The sequence below is a fragment of the Sinocyclocheilus anshuiensis genome, unplaced genomic scaffold (genome assembly GCF_001515605.1).
Source record: "Sinocyclocheilus anshuiensis isolate Anshui unplaced genomic scaffold, SAMN03320099.WGS_v1.1 scaffold248, whole genome shotgun sequence".
NCBI lineage: Eukaryota > Metazoa > Chordata > Actinopteri > Cypriniformes > Cyprinidae > Sinocyclocheilus > Sinocyclocheilus anshuiensis.
The window spans coordinates 1394916-1412434 of NW_015555734.1; the positions used below are offsets into that span (position 1 = coordinate 1394916).

The 17519-nt window shown below is 35.8% G+C and overlaps 2 protein-coding genes across 2 annotated transcripts; one reads left to right on the plus strand and one right to left on the minus strand.

Moving 5' to 3' along the window:
- Window positions 1-5326: 5326 nt before the first annotated feature.
- Window positions 5327-11077, plus strand: LOC107672984 (microfibrillar-associated protein 2-like). The gene is made up of 7 exons (XM_016466382.1): window positions 5327-5406; window positions 7200-7284; window positions 7387-7416; window positions 9241-9279; window positions 9354-9441; window positions 9602-9675; window positions 10315-11077. The coding sequence occupies exons 2-7, from the start codon at window positions 7239-7241 to the stop codon at window positions 10416-10418; spliced, it is 381 nt and encodes a 126-aa protein (XP_016321868.1). The 5' UTR covers window positions 5327-5406; window positions 7200-7238; the 3' UTR covers window positions 10419-11077.
- Window positions 11078-15636: 4559 nt separating this feature from the next.
- Window positions 15637-17519, minus strand: LOC107672983 (single-stranded DNA cytosine deaminase-like). Its single transcript, XM_016466381.1, has 5 exons — window positions 17500-17519; window positions 16644-16809; window positions 16229-16508; window positions 16013-16128; window positions 15637-15706 (listed from the first exon to the last, which is right to left on the minus strand). Exons 1-5 carry the CDS (start codon window positions 17517-17519, stop codon window positions 15656-15658), a joined length of 633 nt encoding a protein of 210 aa, XP_016321867.1. The 3' UTR covers window positions 15637-15655.

A 17519-nucleotide genomic window follows, 5' to 3' on the forward strand; every position in this document is an offset into this window, starting at 1 on the left:
TCACAAGCTGAACCATCAGGCGATCGACCATCTAAGAACTCAAACACTTCAGTTGAAGCTTCGTAACTCTGCAGAACGCAAAGTCTTGCTAAAGCAGACTCTCTCTCAGAAGAACCAGAGGCTCCTTTGTAACCCGGCAACCAACCAATCCAACGAGGGCTTCCCCAAAAAGGACGTTATCCAAACGTCATTCCGGCGCTAGATCAACAGCCAATCAGCAACGGAATCCCCTCCAGTAGCCACGAGGAACAACTCAGCTTCTCAGATTTCAGCAAAACGCAAGTACAAACAAATCTCATAGCTGCTGAAATGGATGCTGAACTGGTGAATTGAGTTAAGCAGTAAAGATAAGAAAATATCTGCTTTGTGAATTCCCTCTGAAAACTTCATGCAACTCCGTTAACTCATTTCCTTGAATCTTTGTGAGTATGTGTGTGTATGTGTATGTTTTAGCTTAGTTTTAATGTAATCTAGAATAGCCAATTAATGCGTTTTCATTTATAAAGAAGTATTGTCTGGTGTCGTGACATTTTAAAGTGAAACATTGCCAAGATCCTTGCTACCTAGCTCGTAGCTTACTTATCACAGAACGTATTATCCTGTGGCCAAGGAAAATACACAGTCAGATTAAGATACACGGACATTAACGGCTCGCTGGACGACCGTTGATAAGGTGTAAACTATTGAAATTTGAAATCAGTTCTAATCAGGTGGACGTCGAATTTTCAGATTCGAGTCCTTTCAAAACCTGAATGAATTAATAATAATTAATTCCCTAAAATTAAGTAATCAAGACATTACAATATCGATATACAGACTGGCTAATCTTGATCAATAGCAGTCAACATATGAAACTGATCGCATGCATTTACAGCAGCAAAGAGCTGCTGTTTTTAGCAAAATCAGCAGATTCACAGTCCAATGAAAACAGATCCAAATAAAGCCAAGCCAAGGCAGAATGAACCATTGACAGACAATCCATGAGCAACACCACAATGGTGTTTCCTTCCTGAATGAATCAGTGATTTTGAACAAATCGGCTGAGTAAATCATTCAATGACTCACTCAGAATACTCAAAAGGGCTTTTCACATTTCGCTTAACCCCGGGTTATCATTGATCTAAACCCGCTTTTAACACCAGGTAAAGATATGTTTTACAGGTACATAATCACCGTTTTTTTACACGGGGTTATGAAACCCTGCTCCCGAGCAGAGTTAGCACTGCTTTTGCACATTGAGGCGCCAAACTTGTACAGTATGAAATGACGCGGTGTTAAAATGTTACGATTAGATGCTTAACAGACACCCAATCACACGCCTCATATTCATGTGCTTTGGACAGTTACGGAAAAACAGCACGCTGTATAAACAGTCGTTTCAGCATTTCATGGGGGGAAAAAAGTCAAATGGTGACGTAACAAAGAGACTGCCCACCAAAAGGTCCATTAAAGAAAAACAGTCTGTAATTTATAATACTAGGATGTGCAATGCTAAGGTTATTATGTAAAGAGGTTGCATGCTGCCTTCGTTCAATCAGTGATACTTACACTGCAAATATGCAAATGAGACATGTACAGACAGCACATCACATGTCCCACCAGAGACAGTAATATATTGGATCACTGTTACACCACAATAAAGAATGCATATCACTCTGTTCCATGGGCAGCTTTGGGGCTCTCTGATCACTGTTTGGTTCATCTTATACCGACCTACAGGCAGAAACTGAAATCAGCTAAACCTGTATTAAGGACTGTAAAAAGATGGACTAATGAAGCAGAGCAGGATTTAAAAGCTTGTTTTGACCTCACTGATTGGAGTGTTTTTGAAGCTGCTGCCACTGATCTGGACTAGCTCACAGAGACTGTAACATCTTATATCAGTTTCTGTGAAGACATGTGCATTCCTACCAGGACTCATTTAACCTACAACATGACAAACCATGGTTCACTGCAAAACCCATAGAGCTCCGTCAGGCCAAAGAAGATGCTTACAGGAAGGGGGAAAATGTCTTGTATAAACAGGCTAAATACACACTGGAAAAGGAGATCAGAGTGCAAAGAGGAATTATTCTGAAAAAATAAGGACTCAGTTCACTTCCAGCGACTCGGCATCAGTGTGGAAAAGTCTAAAAGAAATCACCAATTACAAGACACCATCCCCCAGCACTGGGGAGAATCAACAACTGGCAGACGATCTGAAACCGTGGAACACACACTATTTATTCGCTCATACACTTATTTATCTAACACACATACTCAGTCTACATTTCAATTTGCACATAATATACCTGTACATACAACTGTATATTGTTATATACCTGTACATACAATTGTCGATTTGTATATTTTTTATTCCTTATTTTACTTGTTCTATTTTTTATTTATTTTTATTTTTTATTATCTGTTTTTTTTTGTTCTGTCACTGTCATTCTGTTACACTGTGGAAGCTTCTGTCACGAAAACAAATTCCTCGTATGTGTAAACATACCTGGCAATAAAGCTCATTCTGATTCTGATTCTGAGACTGTTAACCTGAGGTTTAGGAATCTACAGTGTGAAACGTCATCTTATAAATACCCGGGATTAACTGTTAACCCCAGGAAAAATATGAGCAGTGGTTTAGAATGACCCAGGTTTAACAATTTAAAACCCTGAAAAGACTTGTCTCCACCTACTGGCATACAAAGGACATGAAATAACAGTATAAAAATTATATTTACATTTTAAAAACAATATATATTTGTTAGCATGGAATACAGTCTTAGTTATCATCTCAGGGGGAAAAAAACAATTACTTTGCATGTTTAATGCAATTTTGTATAATGCAAATTTGTATATGTAGAAGTAATAGAATGACACTATGCTAGTATGAACATAGCCCATGATTTGCTACTTTAAATAGCTATTTACAATTCCCTTTCATGGGAACTTCGAACTGCGTCCTCTAGGGGTCACTATGGGGAACGCCTCATCGTGACCCGTGTCTGAAGCATACATTGAAAAAACACCAACTCGTTGGCCGGCGACAGCCATGACGTCACTACCGGTGCGACGTTGGTGTTTTTTCAATGTATGCTTCAGACACGGGTCACGACGAGGCGTTCCCCATAGCGACCCCTAGAGGACGCAGTGTCTCGTTCCCTACTCAGGGAACCATGGTTACATAAGTAACCTGAGACGTTAACATTGGAGGGTCACTCTATAGTCCTGGGTTTGTAAAGACTTGTTATATACTCGCAGCTACTGTAATATCACAGATTTGGGATGCCTAAGCAGATTAACTCTTACTTACTACTATAAACTGTCATTCAATCCAGTTTATGTCAGTGTAAGAGATACTGTGAGACAGAACCAATTGTAGTATCCAAAAGAGCAAATACAGAGGAGATACATTCCTCCAATAAACAGGTTATGATATTATACTGTGTTTACGATCTGGTGTGCTTATCTATTTGTGGTCAACTCAAGTACACACCGTGTTTCCCTCATGCCGCCCCACATGAAGCACATAGAATTCCACCGTTTGGTTGTCAGGTCACTATGTACATGGGTTTGGACTAGCTCAGCTTTGGCTCTCTCCTGCCATGCCTCCATATGTCAAAATGTCATCAGATCCTCTGGTGCTCAGTTTGTTGACCTAGTTAAACTATCGTCCCATAGCACAGTATGAATATTGGGAAATCATGCAGCCGTGTTGTGTCAATTGCATGATGACTGTCTGACTGGGCCTAAAGGAGGCACCAGATAAGCTAAAGGTCAGTACTGCACCGTCCCAGTGGCATTGCGGGTTTTCCCCAATTAAAATGGATTCTGATCCCTGTGGAGCTGGTGGGCCAAGGGTTCAGTATTTGTTTATTTTCAGCAGTGGTAACCTTCCTTATATTTACATGCCAGCCCTAAAACAGAATGTCTAATATGGTCTAATATGTTCTCTGTAAAGATTAACCCCATGACATGAATCTGGCATGACTTTAGGAGCACTACACTCTCTAACAATAGTGAAACTACATTAGGAATTTGTAAATTACTTTAAACTGGCTAACTTGACAGACAGTGAAAATGAATTGCTAATAGGAAAAAAATAATTTTGTAGAAACTTACCAAAAAAAAAAAGTGCAGTTTATTCACTGGTGTGCAAGAGTGTCAACTGGTCTATTTTTACCTTGTATAAATATGTTAAGATCATTGTAGCTGTAATATTATCAGTTGCTGTATGCATGTCACCACTTTGAATCCAAAATATGGGTGGTTGGGGACATCCATCCAAAATTTGATAAAGGATTCATTTGTCAACACACAGCCAAATCAAGATCAATTTATATGAGAAGCAAAACTGACAGTAATTTAAATAATATGAAAAAGATTAAGATTGTTTTCAGAAAACCTTAAATTTATAAAATCCAAAAATCTAATACATTTTAGTGTGATTTATGCTTAAAACAACAAAACAAAATGCTGGTGACGTTAAAAAAAAAATCAAGATATTCAATAATTCAAGAAAAGTCTTATTATTTTATGTAATTTGATGCTTTTCAAGAAAATAATCTAATTAAGAATGTTTAGCTATTGTTACTGGAAAGCAAGACAAAACTACAGATTAAGAACAAGAAATACCAAATTAAAATATATGATAATTATTATAACTGTAAAGTTATTAAAATTAAATTTGTATTATTATTAATAATAATAATCTTATGTTATAGTAATATTTTAATTATTTTTATATTTAATTATATTTTAATTATTCACATTATAATTAACTTTATGTAAGTTTTATTCCCTAGATCACAAACAGAGATATGAAAATGTCAAATCTGCTCTCTCTTTCGATACAATGAAAATGCATGTTGATTGTTGGTTGTTCAGAACAGCCAATCAGTGCTCTGTGCTGACCCCTGCTGCCAGATGATATGTACAAACAGCAGTGAATTTAGAAATTAAAATAGCAAATTTCTCTTTTACTAGGAGTTCCTCACAAAAAAATTACATTGTTGAAAAAAATAACTCTAATTCATTCATATCCGTATTCAAAACACAAAGACCTATGAATGACCTAATAATGCAAGGCTGCCTAACAAGGCCCAAGGCAAAATTTTAAGCCCCATAACATTCTCAGTTGTGTCCTCTCCTGACCTAATGCAATGAAAAGAATCAATTAAAAAACGTTTTGTCATATAGTATAAAACCTACAGCAAAACTCTAACCTATTTACAAAGTCTATACACATAAATCCAAAATTTGGATAAAAATGGGAAGAGCGAATGTCTAATAGAGAGAGAGGGAGAGAGGGAGAGAGAGAGAGACAGGCGGAGGGATGATGAGGGGAGGGAAGAGAAAGGGAGGGGGAAAGTAAAAGCCAAAGGATTCTGAAAAACACAAGGAGCAGCAGAGGATTGGAAATTTGTAAGTATTCTAAAAACGAATTCTTTTGAGAATATTACATCATTACAATCATCATATAACACATCATCTAGACATTGCTTGTAACACTCACATAGTAAAACAGCAGAGAATGTGGGTAGTGAATGAGATAAATATGTAAAAAATGGCATTCCTCTTGAAACAACATGCAGCGGTATAAGAAATACACACTTATGAAAAAGAATGCAGAATGTGAGGGTATGCTGTGTGTTGATGCATATGTGCACTATACAGTTGAGTTGTCAGGTTGAATATGTAATGGATCCCGCAGGCAAAACTAGGGAATGCATAGGGGTACATATGTGTTTATGACGAGTGATGAGAATTTATTCATCTGTGTGTATATGTAAGCATATGTGTGTGTGAGGTTGTTGAGTCCACAGAGAGGGGTGGGAATGCACATTCTTTAGTGTGAGCTCATGTCTTGGACACCGAGAAATACAGGCTTAGAGGAAAAGACTTGGAGAGAGAGAAGGAAACAGACAAAGTGGGAAGGATGGAACAGCTGTAACTCATATCTTTAATGAGCGATTGAGAACAGAGAACTCATGTTCTGTGACATCAATAAATGAGAATCTGCATGAGTCACAGGCAAATGGAAATCTAAACAGGTTTCATCCATCTGCAGTTCTGTTTTCTCATGCACTATGTGTTTTAGAATTCATTTGTTTTGTCCAAGTCTTTTGAGGATGTCTATAAATGGATACATTTTGGAAGTGGTGACTTCTGAAGTTTTAACAGCATGGCTATGAAGGTAGAATGACGTCAAAAATATTTGCATATGCAGGGTAATATTTGTGGAAGTGTACATAAGACTGTAAGCGTAAATTAAATTTGCATGCGCAAGAGAAGCTTTGTAAAGGTGTAAATCGCATTTCAAGCGCAATAAAAAATTATTTGCAGCATTTTACTGTTATTCGTAAGTGTAATTCATGTATTGTGAAACTGCAGCTTCATGCTAACGCAAAATAAATATGATCTGCATGCTTCTGACTTCCATTTTTCCGCGCTTACACTTTGCGTATGCAAATCTTTTTGACGTCATTCTACCTTCATAATGGCCCATTAAGAAGGAAATCTGCTCTGCCGGCAAACAGATACACTGTGACCAATCTGATAACTGACAGATTTCTCAAAACAAAATTGCATTTGCAATTGGTCCGAAAGGATGAATGACTCTAGTCAGTTTCGAATAAATGCTGTTCTTTTGAATTTCTTTCCATCAAAGAATAAAAAAAAAACAGGTTCCACAAAAATAGTAAGTAGCACAACTGTTAGCACTGATAATAATAAGAAATGTTTCTTGAGCATCAAATCAGCATAGAACGATTTCTGAATGATCATGTGATACTGATACCTGGTGTAATGACTGCTGAAAATCCAGCTTTGCCATCACAATAATAAATTCCATTTTAACATATATTAATATAGAAACCAGTTATTTTAAATTGTAATAATCTTTCACAAAATTATAGTGAAAAACGTTTTCACTGAAAAATGCATTTTTGACCAAGTAAATACAGCCTTAACTGTACATAACAGAATTCAACAAGCGTAATTTATTATATATATATATATATATATATATATAAATCTTACTGACCACAAACTTTTAAATGGTACTCTATATCGACTTTATCTCACAATAACCTTTATTTTTTTATGCTAAAGTGGAAACCAGCTTCCATTCCATCCACTGTAATTTTGAATACACTGAAAGTTATTTCAGGCTTGTTATGATAAAACATACTCATAACATTTCTTGCTCTCTCCAGGCCCTGAGCTGTGATCAGCCCGCGTGAAGACCCCAAAAGATGGGCAGCTATCCAGTTTCTGTGCTCTTATGCTGTTTTTTCTTTGGTAATTCCATCAAAACAGAAGCCAATTAATTTAATTAATATGAATGAATGATTCTTTTTGAATGCCCAGCCAACAAAACGTTTCTGATATTTTTTCTCACAGTACTTGTTACTGTCCGGGCACAACAAACTGGTAATTCACTGTTTTGTTCACTAATTCAACTGTTTTGTTAAACGATTGTGTGAAAACTTGTGTTTGTATAGGGGAGACCAGGCCTAGTTGTCACATGGGGAAGTTAATTAATTATTAATTAATTAACAATAATTATATCTCAGTAACTATAAAGGAGTTGATTATTGATTAATTGATTATCCATTCAATATATGGATATTTGAATGCCAGGGACGAGTTTTGATGTGTGTTTTATCTGTTGTAATTTTTTTAATAATATAATTTATTAATCATTTTATAATTGGGTTATAAAATAGTCTATACTACTCTGTACATACACCAGAGAATAGTGTAGAATAGTGATTCTCAATCTCAACCCAACCAGTCCTGGAAAACCTAGATATATTAGTGTGATTTCTAGACACGGAAAAGTCATAGAAATGAATAAGAAATGTGAAAAAAGGAAAAATGTATAATGAATATAAATTTTCTAGTTATGTCATAAATATTTAATTGGGTAGAAATTGCTATTTGTAAGTCTAAAATAATTTTAAAAGTCCTGTAAATTAGAAGATGAACAACTGACTAGAAACATCATGTCAATTCATCAGTAATAAAAAGTGTAAATGAGAACATTCAGTTATTGAACATTCTGGAATTGTGGAATTAATTTATTGTAATTATTTTATTTAATCATTCTAGTCAAATATTATTATTATAAATATAATTTATAATATTTATGATAAAAATGAAAAAATGAACAGCAGAAGTATCAGAAATATCTTTGGGGGCAACAGAGTCAGAAAGGATGAGAACCGTTGTAGAAAACATCTCTCGTCTATAGAAAATGTATTTCATTACTCATTTTAATTACAAATGAAGAGTTCCAATGCAAAAGCCTCTAAAAGCCATCTTGGTCAAAAATTAGATAACGATACTGAGTGAATGCTCTCCACACATAGTAGGCTACATGTTCATCAAGTACTTTCACTTCAAATGCGCTAAATCCCAGCCTCAACCCATTCAGAAGTACCAGTACTTACATAGAAACCTATGCATAGTAGCCAGAAAAAATATATAATTTTAAAGATAAACGTCAGACGTACTTAGAGGCTTTTGCATCTGAACTCTTCAAATAGTATTTCAAAAAAGGTATTCTTCTCATGTCCTCATGGGACAACTTTTCCACTGTACGCCCGGTAAATGAAATGGAGCTTGATTGACCGAATGGAATTCAAGCGTAGTTCAGGCAGACCACTAATCGCTATCCTATCAGCTGACACACAGCTGATCAATACTCCACCTGCTTCAAATCAACAACCGCATTTAAGACCATTCAAACGCATGCTCTTCAGTCTGTTAAACAGACATTTGCACCCACCTCCACCCCTTCACCTCCCAGCAACTCAACTTAACAGCCTGGATTCTGTAGAACTATTCTCGTCACTCTCTTTATTTCGTAACTGTTGTATTTCTGCATATGTGTGTGGCCAAGAAATATTTGGTTATTGTCAGGCTGGGGGATTCGTGCCTTAAGGATGTATCTTAAACTGTCTAGTATGGCCGCGAACCCCTTAAGCCTTAAAGTTTTCGCCAAATTCATGAACTGCCAATAAATGTATTTTCAAAAGTGGTCCTGACTGAACTGTATCTTTTTGCCATAAGGGCAAAAATGTTCAATAGCTTTATGTAGCCAAGACTTTAAGTTATGTGTCTCTACACAGACACTGACTTTCAAAAATAAACCCACCCTGAAAATATATTCACTGGAGTAAAAAGCGTGACGACTGGCCCCGGTCTCCTCTACATGTTTGTAGTTTGCTGTGTTTTTCTTTTTCTTGCCAGAACTACATGACACTGATGCCACTGCTTTGCCACCACCAGGTGAGTTTGTACATATGAGAGTACAGCATTTGTATTAACAGTAAGACAATATCAGTCTTGTCTCTGTCCCACAGACTGCAGAGAGGAAACATACCCCTGCACCAGGATGTACTCTGTTCATCGACCGATAAAGAGATGCATTCATTCACTCTGTCTCTACAGGTGGCTAACACACTGACACACACACACACACACACACACACACACACACACACATCCTTTTTAGGCTACTTTCTTTTTCTTGTTGACATCCTCCTCTGCTGAACAAGAGATTTGTATTTGATATGGTGCATGTGAAATAAATTACATCTGTTTTCTGCAGTCTTCCAAGAGTCTATGTGATCAACAAAGAAATCTGTGTAAGAACCGTGTGCCAGCAAGACGAGATCCTGATGGGTAAGTCCCTCAATATGTCAGTAACAAACTACAGAACATGTGAGAGTGGGGGTAGAAATGTATGTTTTTTGAATGGGCCATATTGTTAGATATATAAATATTGTTATCATATATTATTTAGCATTTAGCATGTCTACCTTCTACCTTTGTTCTGACAGTTTTTGCTACAGAACATTTAGGCCTTCACTGCAAAGACCATTTTAATCACTCTTAATCAATATTTTAAACCTTAATATCAGTTAACTTATAGAGCTAACTTAATATTGAGTATCCCAAAATATTCAATAGATTATTTTCAGACTATATATATTAAATATATAAAACTCTATCCTTCTCCATTTTTGAATACATCTAACACGTTTTAGTGAGATTAATGCTTGTAACAGGAAAAAAAATATTCAAGATAATAATTAGATAATTATCAATTCTATAATAATTAATAATAATATCTTCATAATTCAATATAAATCATAATATCTTACACTACTGTTTGCAGTCAGTAAGATTTTTTAAATGTTTTTCAAAGAAGTCTTGTGCTCAGCAAGGCTCCATTTATTTGACCAAAGATAAATGAATACAAAACATATAACCTTAAGGTGGTGAGTACTTTCTCTCTCTCTCTTTTTCTTTTTTTCCCAGCTGAACTCTGTAGAGAGAAATCGGGTTGGCCAAAACGCCAAAAGAGGACAACTTTGAAACGCTGTCTCCGTGCCAACCCTAAAACCTGGGCAAACAGGGCCTAAAGTCAGATGGATGACAAAGGGCAGAGTTTTGGTTCCAACAAATACAACTGTAAATCTAAATGTTGAATCTAAAAATGCAAACTTGTTACATTCCTAAAACAAACCTAAGCTGTGGTCCAGTGACCTTCACAAACATTACTGTTCATAATCACTTTATGTAACTTATAATCATTTTAATGCTTGAACTTGAAACTGAAAAAAAAAAAAGCTTGGTTGAATGTCAGTATTTTTAAAGACTGTATTTTAATAGGATCACAAAGGGCATGACAGTCCTCTGGTGCTGAATGTTAACGTAGCCCACTGCATAACCACTATTTGCTTCATATTCTTCTATTATACTGTTTATGTCCACACCAGCCACTGTAAGTAAAAGACGAAATGCACAACAGCAAATAAAAATGTTGATATTTTCACTCTCAAAGATCAGCCTTTCACAGAACTTATTAAAGCATTGTGTGGTTATGTTAAAATATGAATGACTAATTTACTTTGGACTATCATGTTTTATATGTTAGTTAGGATGTCCTTTATGTGTTAGGATGTCCTGTTCTTACAGAAAACTACCAGAACAGATTCATACAAGAACAGATTTATATGCAGTAAAGCATATGTAACAGTAGGGGGCGACAGACATGCTAAAAAGTCAGCAGCAGGCTGTGAACACAAGACCTGTCCGGAAAACACAACAGCTGTGATACAAGAGTCTCCTCTGAGTAATTCATTGTTTTGATAAGTGAAGATAAATAATACGACCGATAAAGAGATGCATTCATTCACTCTGTCTCTACAGGTGGCTAACACACTGACACACACACACACACACACACACACACACACACACACACACACATCCTTTTTAGGCTACTTTCTTTTTCTTGTTGACATCCTCCTCTGCTGAACAAGAGATTTGTATTTGATATGGTGCATGTGAAATAAATTACATCTGTTTTCTGCAGTCTTCCAAGAGTCTATGTGATCAACAAAGAAATCTGTGTAAGAACCGTGTGCCAGCAAGACGAGATCCTGATGGGTAAGTCCCTCAATATGTCAGTAACAAACTACAGAACATGTGAGAGTGGGGGTAGAAATGTATGTTTTTTGAATGGGCCATATTGTTAGATATATAAATATTGTTATCATATATTATTTAGCATTTAGCATGTCTACCTTCTACCTTTGTTCTGACAGTTTTTGCTACAGAACATTTAGGCCTTCACTGCAAAGACCATTTTAATCACTCTTAATCAATATTTTAAACCTTAATATCAGTTAACTTATAGAGCTAACTTAATATTGAGTATCCCAAAATATTCAATAGATTATTTTCAGACTATATATATTAAATATATAAAACTCTATCCTTCTCCATTTTTGAATACATCTAACACGTTTTAGTGAGATTAATGCTTGTAACAGGAAAAAAAATATTCAAGATAATAATTAGATAATTATCAATTCTATAATAATTAATAATAATATCTTCATAATTCAATATAAATCATAATATCTTACACTACTGTTTGCAGTCAGTAAGATTTTTTAAATGTTTTTCAAAGAAGTCTTGTGCTCAGCAAGGCTCCATTTATTTGACCAAAGATAAATGAATACAAAACATATAACCTTAAGGTGGTGAGTACTTTCTCTCTCTCTCTTTTTCTTTTTTTCCCAGCTGAACTCTGTAGAGAGAAATCGGGTTGGCCAAAACGCCAAAAGAGGACAACTTTGAAACGCTGTCTCCGTGCCAACCCTAAAACCTGGGCAAACAGGGCCTAAAGTCAGATGGATGACAAAGGGCAGAGTTTTGGTTCCAACAAATACAACTGTAAATCTAAATGTTGAATCTAAAAATGCAAACTTGTTACATTCCTAAAACAAACCTAAGCTGTGGTCCAGTGACCTTCACAAACATTACTGTTCATAATCACTTTATGTAACTTATAATCATTTTAATGCTTGAACTTGAAACTGAAAAAAAAAAAAGCTTGGTTGAATGTCAGTATTTTTAAAGACTGTATTTTAATAGGATCACAAAGGGCATGACAGTCCTCTGGTGCTGAATGTTAACGTAGCCCACTGCATAACCACTATTTGCTTCATATTCTTCTATTATACTGTTTATGTCCACACCAGCCACTGTAAGTAAAAGACGAAATGCACAACAGCAAATAAAAATGTTGATATTTTCACTCTCAAAGATCAGCCTTTCACAGAACTTATTAAAGCATTGTGTGGTTATGTTAAAATATGAATGACTAATTTACTTTGGACTATCATGTTTTATATGTTAGTTAGGATGTCCTTTATGTGTTAGGATGTCCTGTTCTTACAGAAAACTACCAGAACAGATTCATACAAGAACAGATTTATATGCAGTAAAGCATATGTAACAGTAGGGGGCGACAGACATGCTAAAAAGTCAGCAGCAGGCTGTGAACACAAGACCTGTCCGGAAAACACAACAGCTGTGATACAAGAGTCTCCTCTGAGTAATTCATTGTTTTGATAAGTGAAGATAAATAATAGAAATGATGTAATGAGTTGATTTAGGGCTTGTGTCTGGTGCCTGAGAGTGTTTACTGATCTCACTGCGGTCATGAATAACACATTTTTGAGACAATATGTCGACAATATGTTTACTGATGATATGTAAGCAGATGGAAGACACAAATAATGTTGTCAGTTGTGTTTTTTCACATAATTTCTTCTCCCTGGGTTTGAAAACAATACCATATCACTAGATATGTTTAAAAATGTGATTTGTACCTTTTTACACTAACCGCCCTTACGAAAAATAAGTTTATTCAAGTGTGCTATTAGTATACTTCTTTTAAACTAAAAAAATAGGAAAGTATACTTTTAGTCTACTTTTTATGTACTTCTCAGAAATGGGCTTTATGTACTTCTCAGAAATATACTTAAAATGACATTTAAGTATACTTGACTTATAGCCTACTTAGAAAAAGTCTAAATATATTTGAGCTATACTTGTGTTCCTAAAAACCGTGTTTTCATTGTTATACTGTAGGGGGCGCTAGTACACATTTTCTGTACAGAATTTCCAAAAAACACAAGTGAAGAAGAAACCGAAACAACAGATGCGTCCACATGTAATCTAACACGATCATCAGACATAAAACAGCATCAAAACTGTGTAAAGTTGATGTAATGTTGACCAATACTTAATAAAATAAACTTGAAGTATACTACTTTTTGGTAAGGGCGTGTTTGAGTAGCTTCTCACATTATACATCAGATGACGTTTGCCATCCACAAGCATTTGACAAATTTGCTTTCACGAACCTGAGGGAGAAAGCGTGAGAAGAGAGAAAGGCTGATGATACACGGGGCAACTTTTTGAGCAATGTTGCCGTCAACGGGCAACCAGGTTAGATACAGGGCCCACGACCTATCTAAAGTATCCAGACAGAAATTTGTTACCCATTCTCAATGGGAATGTGCCCAAGCAACATTGCTCAAAAAAAGTTGCCCGGCAAAATTGCTCAAAAAGTTGCCCCGTGTATCATCAGCCAAAGAGGCACATTTTGACTTGATTGTGTTTGAAACATACAAAAAAAGGTAAGAGTTCAGACAACTGTACGAATCATCCTTGAAGTTATTAGCTAGTCAGAGGACTCTGAAAAATCAATTGCCTGAGAGCCGTTGGGATAGAACGAGAGAACGAACAGAGAAGGGGGATAAATGAAATATAATATCTGAGAGTCTGATTCAAAATGGTTTTAATTTCTTCAGGGTGAAGAACTTTACATCTTTTGACTCACCATTGACAACTTAGATCCAGAGCACAATACAATTGAGTCACTGCATGGTTTCCACCACAACATGGGAAACAGATCCTCCTACTGGACACGAGTGGAACAGGGATACATTTCTGTGAAGGAACATTTTGGTATTCTGAAATAAAGAATTAGCTGAAATTTCTAAGCATGCAGAAATTTGCCTAAGGAAAATAGAGTGTTTTAAAGTTGCTCCTTAAATATTAAATTAAATAGGAGAGATATGTGGGGTAAGTCGTTAAGTTTGTACTTTTACCTGGATATGTTTATCTTCTCATATTTACTAGTGTTTTTTCGATCTTATTTTCTAAGGCAACATAGTGCAGCTACAAGATAATGTGCTTATACTCTAATAGGCGTTGTATCTGCGAAAACACACACACACACACACACACACACCTTACCTACACAAGCAGGTGTTACAAGAGAACAGCATAGGGGTCACTGTGCACTCACTGTCCGGAAACAAGACATGATAATAAACTGGAGAAAGAGTGGGCAGATTTGCATAAACATTTTGCACTTCCTGAGTCCCCCACGCAGAACATACCAGCCTCAACAATACACATGATGTATATGCTGTGTAAACAACTGCTGTATGGAAGAATTTTACAACTACTACAGAGTTTACCCAATTTGGTCAAATTATGTTAGGATGGGTCTTCACTCCTCTTTCTCCTGGCCAAGTACCTCTTGGTGGGTGTAACCCTGTTACAAATGACTGAATTGTACTATATTAATGTATTTACATATATTTTATGATACTTACATAGCAAACACCTTAGTAATGTTATATACTTTTACATTACATTTTATTTTGCTTCATTTTAATATTGGTGGGACACTGGGCCTTTTTTGGAAAGCAATCTCTTATGCTCAGAAAGGCTGCGTTTATTTAATTATTCCATTACTCCAGTCTTCAGTGACATGATCCTTTAGAATCATTATAATATGCTGATTTGGTGTTCAAGAAATTATACAATGATACCATATTTTCCCCCAGAATTCTTTGATGAATAGAAAGTTCCCAAGAACAACATTTATTTAAAATATAAATCTTTTGTAGCATTATAAATGTATTTACTGTCACTGTTGATCAATTTAATGCATCTTTACTGAATAAAAATATGAATTTCTTTCTTACTGAATACTGACCCCAAACATTGAACACTAGTGTATATGTATTCCAGGGACAGTTGAACCTATGAATCATACTGGTTTAACACAAACAGAAAAACAGTTGTCAAATGTGTCAGTCAAATAACAGCTTTTATTTTGACATCCAACATAATCACATTAATGCTACATACAATACAGTACAAGATACGTATTAAGTCAGATTCAAGTCAAAGGATTCAAGTCTCAGGTCTACAGCACCATTTCTTTTCATCCCATTCATTTCATATCTCAGTGTTCATTGATTTGCGATTCTCATATTTGTGATCATAGCCCGAGGAGAGTGAAACCGTCCCTCAGATCCTCTGTCTCGCAGGGCTACAGTGAAAAAGAAGAAAAGTCATTTAGCTCTGGCAAATATGCTATGAACTTTGACCTCATCAAAATGTTTATATTTATATGGCATATGGATTACTGCCACAAATGCTACTGTTAAATATAGTGATTAAAAGAAAAGGACACTTCCTTAATGACCAAATTTGTCATTGCTGTTGTTGTAAAATATTCAAATGGCCACATTGTGTCATCTAATATTAGTCCTATAGTTTAGTTAGTATTAATTATTTTCTTGCAATTTAATGCCACAGTAGTAAGGTCATATTAAAATGATTGTAAATTTGTAACCTGCAGGATCCGATTGAGTTTTCGAACGAGTCGGACAGAGTTTTGGTGAAGGTCATCCCAGGCTTTAAAGCTCCTCTTCCTTCGTGCAACAAATGTTTGCCAGCAGTAGAAATAGTCTAGAAACAAAAGAGAATCTAATAAACTACAAGTGTGACGTAATTTGCCATGTTATATCACAAATATTAACCACGCCCCCTCTGTTCCCTCCCCATTTACCTTTATAAGTCATCACAGAGATCTGCACTCCTGCCCTCTTCAGCTGTCGCAGTCCTTCCCTCTCCTGGCTGTCCTCTTCATCACAGAAGTAAAGGCGTGACACAAAGATTCTCAGACGGAGATTGGGTGTCTGCAACAGGAAGTGGGCAAGTTGTTGAGCGCATTTAGAGCAGGGCGACCAGGAGCAGAACCAGGTCACTGAGTAACACAATCTCGCACCATCCACACTGGATCCCCACAGCCCCGGACACAACGCACCCAAGTGCCGTAGGAAGAGTAGCTTGAGACAAAACAGGAGAAAAACAGTTACAGATGGAGAAAGAATGGGTAAGAGGAGTGAGTGAGTAAGTTTTTTTCTCTATAATAATACCTTTATGTTTCATCTTTTCACATTATCAGTTAATCTTTCCCTCACCTCTACATGGCAGCCGGAGCGATTGCGCAGGTGTCCAAAGTCAAAAGAGAGGGAATCAGGGCCGGTGCGTCTCTTTACTACAAAACAAAGGTATGTCTCGTGTCTCCCTCGGGCCCAGCGCACATTTTTATAATGGAAGATAAATTTCCTCTGGGTCATGAGCACACTGTTTCAAAATATGACATTTTATTATTCATTTTATACATTTATCATTAATTTTTATTGTAAAAAGGGACCAAAATACTGTTTAAAAATAGTATTTTTGTTGAACATGAATGAAAACAACTTTTACACTTTTCTTTTTTCAAATTTTTAGTTTGAAAAAAAAAATTATCTCAAATTAAACAAATTTGTAACTTTTAAATAAATTAAACCAAATTTTAATTCAAAATGTAATTTAATTTAAATACAAACTAAATATTTTTCAATAATTCAGAAACTCGCCTGTGTGTCTACAGCATTCTGTAATGATCACATTGTTCAGCACCACTAGGATGCCTGCAGTTGTCAGTGGTCGGTTGAGTTAAGACTTGAGTTAACTCCTTGACTATGTGCATTTAAATATAGACTCAGAGCCACGTGCATCAAATTATTCCCACTATCACTCACAGACTAATAACTATCAGTTTCAATTTGCAACTTCTGAAACTGGAGAAAATCTATAAACAGGTCAATGCACTTGCACGTCATTAAAGTGCATAAACTGAATGACATCAAAGCATTGATCTATTCCTCAATTAATAAAGCTCTAATAAATACTATTATCAATTCTAATGGATATACAGTTGATTTTGCCTACACAGACTCAAAAAAATCCCCCTTGTCTCTCACTATCACTTGTTTTGTTTTCACTTACCTGTCCAGCTTGCTGATCAT